Here is an 11,092-nt window from a genome sequence, read left to right as displayed (position 1 = left end):
CAATATCTAAACTCAATGCAATAAAGAAGCTTCTGCATTCTAAATACTATTTCTCCTTCAGAGGACATGATAGTGCAGGGGAGACAATACCAGAGAGGAATTGGATAGGGAGCAATCCTGAATTCCAGAGATACATTGGATAAAGAAGCACCCCCCACACTCCCATTTATTGGATGGTAACAGTTGAAAGATCCCATCACTTAGAACTTTCTGAGGGCTGCTTTTCATTTTCATCACTGTTGGAAAGTCCTTCTTTACATCTACATTAGATCTTTTCTGCTTCACTCAGCACAATTGGTCTTGGCTGATGCTTACGTAAGCAATTAACTAAGCCTCCAAAGTTGCTTTTCTCCCCTATTCATTCCTTTTCTTTCTCTCTCTCTCTCTCTTCCTTCCTTCCTTCCTCCCTCCTTCCTTCCTTCCTTCCTCCCTTCTTTCCAGGAGGCTCCACACTCAGCATGGAGCCCAATGTAGGGCTTGAACTCACCACTCTGAGATCAAGATCTAAGCTGAGATCAAGAGACCAAGGCCTAATCAACTAAGCCACCCTGGCACCCCTCCCCTATTCATAAAAGAGAAATATGGCAGAAATGAGGGCAAACATTAGCTTGAGGCCACACACTCAGGCTCTTTCTCTTACTTCCTTCCACTGGGTCAGTAGACCAAGCACTACGCTAGCTGTACCCTTTACACAAACAAGAGAATAAGCAAAAGAATATACTGCTGTGTCCTCAAAATAGGTCCTCCTGGTACAATATGGCTGTGAGTACACTATGTTTCAGCAGTAGAGAAATACTGTTTTTAAGCATCCTCAGTCTTCTACCCACTTCTTCGAAGTAAAAGCTAAGGTTTGGGTGAAAGGGGAGAGGATACATTAATGAGGCACCTATTGTGTGCTAAGCAGTGAGGAGGACATTTCAATATCTAGCAAGAAACTGTAGAGGTAGAAATGAGGAATTTGAAGCTTTGAGGAGTGAAGTGACTTATCTAAAAGTCACACAGTTTGTTGACTTGGACAACAAAAACAAGGATTTGGGGGCCCTGGTTTTGTGAGTCAAAAGGCCACATTCTTTCCACAACCTGACCTGTGATCAGAAAACCCAAGGAGAGAGATGCATTTTAGGATTCATATCACCACTGCACCTCAGTAGTCACACTAGACAGCTTAAGATAGTAGGGAGGAGATAATAAACAGGGGTGATACAGCATCTTGCCAATATCAAGTTCCTGGGAATGTTTATTATTAATCATATTAATGGGCCACAATGAAAGGGAAGAGCTTGCCTCTGGCTTTTCCTCTAAAAAGGCTGGAAACTTTTCAAGAGCTTCCCCCAACCAGCTATTATCAATTCAGTTTGAGCCAGTGTCCTCTTGGAATATGAAAGTAGCCTTGCAGAGAGAGTCTCTCAGTCTCCCAATAGAGTCTCTAGCCCTCAGCTCTACCCTCAGTGACCAGAGACCATATGTGGCCAGATAGCCTGATGAGTAAATGGCAATTTCCATGAATGACCCACATTTCACAAATTCAATACACCTAGAAAGAAACTATTTGTCCACTCCACTCATGCCTCCAGCAGTGACCAGGTGCCTGGTTCTACCTGAGGCTCTACAAGGGGTATTCACCCTCTGCCTCCCTAGGAGCCCTCCTTCCTATATTTTTTTAAGAGTTCAGCTTTTTATTGGGCAGCTTATAGAAGTTTAGTTAAAAAGACCAAAGCCCATATCATCATCAGACTCCTCAGATTCTTCTTTCTTTGCTTCACCTTTTTTCTCCTCAGCTGGGGCAGCAGTGGTTGAAGGAGCAGAATATCCCATTGGTGCAGCGCCAGCTGCTGTGGTGAATCCACCAGCTCCTACATTGCAGATGAGGCTCCCAATGTTCATGTTGGCCAGGGCCTTTGCAAACAAACCCGGCCAGAAAAGTTCAACATTCACACCTGCTGCTTTAATGAGGGAATTGATCTTATCCTCTGTGACCATCACTTCATTGTCATGCAGGATGAGGGCTGAGTAGATGCAGGTGAGCTTATAGATGGAGGCCATGGTGAGGGCAAGTGCTGAGCAGGCACTGCCAAAGGCGGTGTTAGTGGCCAGATGAATTGAGGGCCTCACCCCAAAGCAGCCTTAGCTTCCTAGACCGAGCACCATAGTGGCAGCTCAGGAAAGGCCTCTCCTTCCTATTGGCACTGTGTCTGTTGGTGGTTTTGCTGTCAGCACCGTCCTCTATGTGCACACCATTACCATCATTAACTCCCTTCTTCCTGACCCCTACCATCCAGTCACCAAGCCCCGCTTTCACAACTTCTTCCCCTCATCTCCACTGTCAGTGCCCTAGGACAACCCTCACTGGCTTCCTGGTCTCCCTGCCCCCTGGCTGCCCCATCCAGGCCATCCTCCACATAGCCATCCTCCACATGGGCTCCATGATGATCTTCAGAAATGCAGCCATCACCTGTGCTTAGAGTGGGTCAGGTGACCCCCTCTCCCCAGCACACACTTAACCTTTGTAGACTTTTCTTCCTCCCACAGATCCCCAGCATACCCCTTCCCCTGGACCCAGGCTACTTCCACTACATGAACACAGTACAGTGTACTCTTGTCTCTGCACAAATCCCTCCTTTGATCTTTCCTGCCTTCCTTGTACTCTCTGCCTCTCCCCACCTCCTGTAGTGACCAAGGTCTTCAGTGCTTATCTGGCTTCCCTCCCACATCTTTTCTTTGTCTTGTCAACTGTTGTATTTTTTTTCTTTTCTTTTCCTCATTTCAGGCTGGGCTACAGTTGCTTCTGGAAAGGGATCACATTTTGTGTTCCATGCAGAAAGAACCCAACACACTTCCAGGCATATCTTTGGAGCTGAGGACAAATTGCTCAGGGGAAGAGAGGGATCTGTTATTCTCATGTCTATCCCTGCATGCCTATCAAGTTGTATTATGTCCAGATGCTCCAAGGGCCCAAATTTCCCTTACACTGACTTAAATTCTCCTAGTAGAAGACAAAACTAACAGAACAGAACCTCCTAGTTCTATCCTATCTCATTATTCCTCCCTCCACTTACGACACACACACACTCTCACTCTCTCTCTCTCTTTCCCTCTCTCTCTCTCTCTCATCTCTCCCCCTTTTGTGTGTGTGTGTGTGTGTGTGTGTGCGCGCGCACATATGCCAGCTCTGCTACCACTCTACCTTAGGGAAACACATTACTGTTCACAAAGAGGAATTAATAAGAACATTCACTGTAATACTAATATAATTAAGGGAAACAACTAAATGCCCATCCTTAGGGGACTAATTATATACAATATACATTATATTATATCCATTCAACAGGATGTTGTTCAGCCTTTTAAAACCATCAACTACCATGAAAAGAACTACTATGACTATGAAGTTACAGAACAATATGAATAGAATGATACTATTTATGAATGAAAATATCCATGTGTTGCGTGATCCCAGAGTCCTGGGATCAAGTCCTGCATTGGGCTCCCTGCATAGGGCCTGCTTCTCGCTCTGTGTCTCTGCCTCTCTCTCTGTGTCTCTAATGAATAAATAAATAAAATATTTATTTAAAAATCCATGTGTTTATACCTATGTAAGTCCCCAGAAAAGGAGAAATATGCACAGTAAACTGATACCGGTTGTTATCTCCAGAAAGGGAACTGGGATTAAAAATGAAAGAGAAATTTTTTTCTTCTTTGTGTATATATTTCTATATTATTTATTTTTTTCAATTAACCTGAATTACTACTGTAATTATATAAAATGGTAAAAAGAAAAAGAAAAAAAGAAACATGAATAGGAGTAAGAAGAGGAAGAGAGGGAAGAAAAGAACAAAAGAGAAAAAAAGAAGAATCTAAGAGAGAATTTGGATAGGTTGAGCAATAGAGTTAGGATCCAAAAAGTTTGTGACAAGCCCAAATAATGGTAAAACATAAAAGTAGAACAAACTGTAATATTTGTGCTGGAGTCCAAAGAGTCAACGTTATGAGGAAAAATGGGGGAAATGTGACTTAGCAGTACCATGGCTAAAAAGATTTCTGTGGTGATGTATAGAATTGTTGAATTACTATATTACATACCTGAAACTAACATAACACTGTAAATAAAATAAAATGAAATAAAATAATTGAAAAGAAAGACCTCTGATGCTTTACTTGATAATAAACTTCATAAACATTAGCAGTGAGCTGTGGTTTCCAAGAGAGTTAATTCAAACCTAGAAGACTAAGCTCCAGGAGGAAAAGACAGTCCTGTCTTCTTCCCTACTCATGCCTCATCTAAAAAACTATATGCCTCTGTAGTTCCCCCACTTTAAGAGGAGACACACACATTGAGGTATATCCATAGGAGAGTGAGCTAGTTGGGGAGGGCCTGGAACCCAGGATGCATGAGAAATAGTTAGAGGATCTGAGATTGTTTGATTTTGAAGGATTCAGAAGGATGTTGCCTATGTGTTTGGACTTGATCATCCAAATTCAAACACATAGAATGTCACTGTTAAGAATGGTCACCTTAAGAAATGGGCTCTATATGGCTTTAAAGGACAGAGCTGGGAGAAATCTACAATGAGATGCAAGGAATAAGGTTCTTATCATATCTGTCTAAAACTGGAGAGTCACTGAATAAGTACTGAAGTCATGGGGCACCTAGGTGGCTGAGTTGGTTAAGTATCCAACTCTTGATTTTGGCTCAGATCACGATCTCAAGATTCTGAGATCAAGCCCTGAGTCAAGCTCCACATCAGGCTCTGCATTGGGCATGGAGCCTGCTTAAGATTCTCTCTTTCCCTCTCCCTCTGTCTCTCTCCCTTGAAAAAAGTACTGAAGTCATAATTGGAGATGTGTGAGCAAACATGTTGGAGGAACCCACACTCTGGGAGGTTGAGGAAGAGATTCCTATGTTCTAAAAATCTATGAAACCAATATGTTAAACACCCTCAAGTGAAAACAAAGCTAATTTCAAATCATTATCTCATTCACTCCTATGAATATTTAAGTTAGATGGAATAGGTAACAATCCTTATTTGACATATAAGTTAACTGAGGCTCAAAAAAGTGAGGTCACTTGGCCATGATCACACTACAAATAAGAATCTTAAATTCAACAAAAACAAAAAAGGGCATTCAAATTGGCAAAGAAGAAGTCAAACTCTCCCTCTTCGCCAATGACATGATACTCTACGTAGAAAACCCAAAAGCCTCCACCCCAAGATTGCTAGAACTCATACAGCAATTTGGCAGTGTGGCAGGATACAAAATCAATGCCCAGAAATCAGTTGCATTTCTATACACTAACAATCAGACTGAAGAAAGAGAAATTAAGGAATTAATGCCTTTTACAATTGCACCCAAATGCGTAAGATACCTAGGAATAAACCTAACCAAAGAAGTAAAGGATCTATACACTAAAAACTACAGAACACTTCTGAAAGAAATTGAGGAAGACACAATGAGATGGGAAAATATTCCATGCTCATGGATTGGAAGAATTAATATTGTGAAAATGTCAATATTATCCAGGGTAATTTACACATTTAATGCAAGGCCTATCAAAATACCATGGACTTTCTTCAGAGAGTTGGAACAAATCATCTTAAGATTTGTGTGGAATCAGAAAAGACCCTGAATAGCCAGGGGAATATTGAAAAAGAAAATCAGAGCCGGGAGCATCACAGTGCTAGATTTCAAGTTGTATTACAGAGTTGTGATCATCAAGACAGTATGGTACTGGCACAAAAACAGACACCTAGATCAATGGAACAGAATAGAGAATCCAGAAATGGGCCCTCAACTCTATGGTCAACTAATATTCGACAAAGCAGGAAAAACTATCCACTGGAGAAAGGACAGTCTCTTCAATAAATGGTGCTGGAAAAACATGCAGAATAATGAAACTAGACCATTCTCTTACACCATACACGAAGATAAACTCAAAATGGATGAGAGATCTAAATGTGAGACAAGAATCCATCAAAATCCTAGAGGAGAACACAGGCAACACGCGTTTTTAAGTTGGCCACAGCAACTTCTTGCAAGATACATCTATGAAGGCAAAGGAAAAAAGCCAAGATGAACTGTCGGGACTTAATCAAGATAAAAAGCTTCTGCACAGCAAAAGAAACAGTCAACAAAACTAAAAGACAACCTACAATGGGAGAAGATATTTGCAAATGACCTATCAGGTAAAGGGCTAGTATCCAAGATGTATAAAGAACCTATTAAATTCAACAGCAAAGAAGCAAACAATCCAATCATGAAATGGGCTAAAGACATGAACAGAAATTTCACAGAGGAAGACATAGACCTGGTCAACAAACACATGAGAAAATGCTCCACATCGCTTGCCATCAGGGAAATACAAATCAAAATCACAATGAGATACCCGTCACACCATTGAGAATGGTGAAAATTAACAAGACAGGAAACAATAGATGTTGGAGAGGATTTAGAGGGAGGGGATCCCTCTTGTTGGTGGTGGTGAGAATGTGAACTGGTACAACCACTCTGGAAACTGTGGAGATTCCTCAGAGTGAAAAATAGAGCTATGCTATGATCCAGCAATGGCAGTACTGGGTATTTACTCCAAGGATTTTGATGCAGTGAAAACTGAGACACCTGCTCCCCAATGTTTATAACAGCAGTGTCCACAATAGCCAGACTGTGAATGGAGCTTCGGCATCCTTCAAAAGATATGGATAAAGAAGATGTGGTCTATATATACAATGGAATGTTGCTCAGCCATTTGAAACAACGAATACCCACCATTTGCCTCGATGTGGATGGAACTGCAGGGTATTATGCTGAGTGAAGTAAGTCGATTGGAGAAGGACAAACATTATATGGTTTCATTTATATGGAGAATATAAAAAATAGTGAAAGCGATCATAGGAGAAAGGAAATAAAATGAGTGGGAAAAATCAAAAAGGGTGACAGAACATGAGAGACTCCCTACTCTGGGAAACGAATGATAGGTAATGGAAGAGGAGGTGGGCAGAGGAATGGGGTGATTGGGTGACGGGCATTGATGTGGGCACATGACAGGATGAGCACTGGGTGTTATACTATATGTTGGTAAATCGAACTCCAATAAAAAGTATACAAAAAATAAATTAATTAAGCTAAATTCTTTAGAATCTGAAAAAAATGTGATGTATTCATACATATATGAATACACATCATACATCTTATGTATATATCTCTACACACTGGTCCACATTTATTCCTCAGTTGGTCAAAGGGTAAGCAAATTTTAAATTTTGATACGTATCACCAAACAATCCTCAGAGAAATTGTCTAACTTCCATTTCTATGATCAGTGCATGCAAGTTCTTTTATCCTGCATACCCATCAACACTTGGTATCAGTCATCATAATCTTTGCCAATATGCTACACCAAAAAAATCCTCTTAATCTTTATTTTCATTTATTAGTTACTAATGAGGTTAAGCATCTTTTCATATAATCATTTATATTTCTTCTTTTATAAATCTTTTTATTTCCATTGTTCAATTTTTCCTGAGGTATTATCTTTTAATTATTGATTTATAAAATTTCTCTGTTTTAAGGATGGCAGTCCCTTTTATGTTGAATATCTTTTAAATTTGTCCCTAGTTTGTCCTTTGTCTTCTGATTTCAATTTTTGCAGCATAAAATATATTTTTGAATTTTTATATCATCAACCTTTATCAGTATTCATTTTGTTATTTCTGTCTTATCCTGCCAAAGTTACAAAAATATCAATCTGTATTTACTTTTGATACATTAGGCGCTCATTCTAGATACTAACTCTTTCCTTCTCCAACCTCTGCCCTCCATAATAACTCACTACCTGGTATCCACTCTCCTCTGCTTTCTGCTGGATGACTGCCAGATGAAAGCTCATAAACTGAGAATATGTTAATAGCTGCTTATATGTTCTCAGGCTCCCAGGTATGCTATTTGTTAGGGAATTCTGGGATGTAACTGTTACCCATAGGAATATCTTCCTTTTTAAAAAAGATTTTATTTTAATTCATGAGAGACATAGAGAGAGGCAGAGACCCAGGCAAAGGGAGAAGCAAGCTCCCCATGGGGACCCTGATGTGGGACTCAATCCTAGGACCATGGAATCACAACCTGAGCCCTGGAGTCCATAGCCTTCTTACTTCCCAGAAAGAAAGCAAGCTTCCAATTTGGAATACTCATAATGGGGTCGTGGCTCTGCCACTTATTTATTCTGCAACCTGAAAATTCACCTTCACTTCTCAGGGTCTCTGAAAAATGGAGCTCATAATACTTGTCCTACTTCCTCATAATGAGCAAGTGAGATAATGAGAGGTCTACATATTTATTACAGCACTTTATGCATGTATTTATTTCATTTAATCCTTACCATAACCCCATGTGGTAAGTATCATGATGCCTGTGTTACAGGATATGAAACTGGGACTCAGGGCAGCCCAGGTGGCTCAGCGGTTTAGCGCCGCCTTCAGCCCAGGGCATGATCCTGGAGACCCGGGATCCAGTCCCACATCGGGCTCCCTGCATGGAGCCTGCTTCTCCCTCTGCCTGTGTTTCTGCCTCTGTGTGTGTGTGTGTGTGTGTGTGTGTGTGTGTCTCATGAATAAACAAATAAAAACTTAAAAAAAAAGAAACTGAGACTCAGCAGGGTTAAGTAGGTTGTACAAGATCACACAGCTATAAATTAGCACAGTTGGATTTATTTTTTTAATAATAAATGTATTTTTATTGGTGTTCAATTTACCAACATACATCTCGTCAAGTGCCCCCCTCAGTGCCTGCCACCCAGTCACCCCCACCCCCCACCCTCCTCCCCTTCCACCACCCCTAGTTCGTTTCCCAGAGTTAGGAGTCTTCCATGTTCCATCTCCCTTTCTGATATTTCTTCTCCCTTCCCCTCTATTCCCTTTCAGTATTATTCATATTCCCCAAATGAATGAGAACATATAATGTTTGTCCTTCTCCAATTGGCTTATTTCACTCAGCATAATACCCTCCAGTTCCATCCACGTTGAAGCAAATGGTGGGTATTTGTCATTTCTAATGGCTGAGTAATATTCCATTGTATACATAGACCACATCTTCTTTATCCTTTCATCTTTCTTTTTTTAATAGTAAATTTATTTTTTATTGGAGTTCAATTTGCCAACATACAGAATAACACCCAGTGCCTGCCACCCAGTCACCCCCACCCCCCGCCCTCCTCCCCTTCCACCACCCCTAGTTCGTTTCCCAGAGTTAGGAGTCTTTATGTTGTCTCCCTTTCTGATATTTCCTACCCATTTCTTCTCCCTTCCCTTCTATTCCCTTTCACTATTATTTGTATTCCCCAAATGAATGAGAACATATAATGTTTGTCCTTCTCCGATTGACTCATTTCACTCAGCATAATACTCTCCAGTTCCATCCATGTTGAAGCAAATGGTGGGTATTTGTCATTTCTAATGGCTGAGTAATATTCCATTGTATACATAAACCACATCTTCTTCATCCATTCATCTTTCGATGGACACCGAGGCTCCTTCCACAGTTGGATTTAAATTCAGCTCTGTCTGATTACAGCTGCTCCTACTGAATTCCAGGCACTGTGCTGGGCACTACGGATACCAACATCAAGTCCTGATCCCTCAAAGTGTTTACAATTTACTAACGGAAGAAGGTGTACAAATAGATGACCAAGTCACAGAGTGATAAATACAATGACAGAGAGACTATGAGAGAATGGAGGAGGGACATCTAATCCAGCACTGCAGAAGCAGAAAAATTTTACAAAAAGGTGGAGCTTGACATGAGACTTGAAGAATAAGAGGCAGTTTCCCACATAGAACCGGGAGGGGGAAACTAATGCCAGGCAGAAGGAACAGCAAGTACACAAGTCAGAAGTATGGGACCATACATCAACCATAAAAATCTGTAGTAATTGAAGCAGTTTTGTACCAAAGAAACAAACAAACAAATCAGCTGGTCAGCACTGAGTGTATTTACAGTCTCAACTACATAGGTGAATTTATGGCTATCATCTGTTGAACTTTATTCAGTGAATATTTTATCAAAAACCTATGATGTGATAGGTGCTGTATTAGTATAGGGTACAGCTGTGTAGAAAAATCACTGCCCTATGGACCTTACATTCTAATGGGATGGAACTGGAGGGTATTATGCTGAGTGAAATAAGTCAATCGGAGAAGGACAAATCAGTCTAATATGTAGTAAATTAGATGGTGATAAGTGCTAAATAATAAAGCAAGGGAAGAAATAAGGAAAGAATTTGGAAAAGTAAGTGGAGGCTAAATCATAAACATGCTTAGGCTTGTGTGTCAGGCTAAGGGGTTTTAGATTGTATCAAAATACTGTAGAGCTTAGAGAAGTCTTTAAGCAGAAGTGACACGGAGTTGGCCCTTCACTCCAACCTCCACCCTCAAAATATAATAGGTTTCTCTGGCTAGTATGGACACTAGATTGCCCAGGGAGAGTCTGGAAGCAGAAAAGCCAAGCTATTACAACAATCCATGCCAGAAATAGTAAACTAGAGTAAAGGTGAGGGGGGTGGGTCTGAGAAATTCTTTTTTCTCCCTTCCTTTTAAAAGACATTAATAGCACCCTTTTCAGCCTTCTCTATATATACATAATGAGGGGAAAAAGACCAACTGACCTCTAGGATCCCTCTCAGCTGAGACACTGTGGTCTTGGGATTTGAAGCACTTTATTAACCTCCTTCCTACTCTCTGGCTGGCTCATAATCTATTACTACTCCTCCCCTCTCCATTCAAGACCCACTCTGGGGGCAGTGTTACTACTATTTTCTCAGGGCTGGTAGTAGCTAGGGAAGAATAGAAATCAGGTCTCAGTTCTTTTATCACCTGTGAATCTTCTGGCATCCCAGACTGAATGGAGGGAGGGGTAGGAGCTTTCTGGTATATTTTGAAAGCATCTAAAAATAGCCTCAAGGCCTCAGTCAGAGAAGGCAGGGCCAGGACAGTGACTGAACGTTGGAACTCACAGTCTTTGCCAAGTTCCCACCACAGGCTCCATCCTCTTACTAAATAAGCCAGTTTTCGCTCCTTCCTTAGTTGTCTGCTTGGAGGCCCCACCC

At 40.9% G+C, this 11,092-nt stretch overlaps 1 protein-coding gene across 1 annotated transcript; it reads right to left on the bottom strand.

The window, feature by feature from the left end:
- Positions 1–1,698: 1,698 nt before the first annotated feature.
- Positions 1,699–2,043, bottom strand: LOC112671926 (60S acidic ribosomal protein P1-like). Its single transcript, XM_025466276.1, has 2 exons — positions 1,973–2,043; positions 1,699–1,897 (listed from the first exon to the last, which is right to left on the bottom strand). Exons 1-2 carry the CDS (start codon positions 2,041–2,043, stop codon positions 1,699–1,701), a joined length of 270 nt encoding a protein of 89 aa, XP_025322061.1.
- Positions 2,044–11,092: the final 9,049 nt, after the last annotated feature.

This window comes from Canis lupus, chromosome X (assembly GCF_003254725.2).
Source record: "Canis lupus dingo isolate Sandy chromosome X, ASM325472v2, whole genome shotgun sequence".
NCBI lineage: Eukaryota > Metazoa > Chordata > Mammalia > Carnivora > Canidae > Canis > Canis lupus.
The sequence above is the reverse complement of the archived record's forward strand: the minus strand, read 5'-3'. Positions and strand labels throughout refer to the sequence as shown.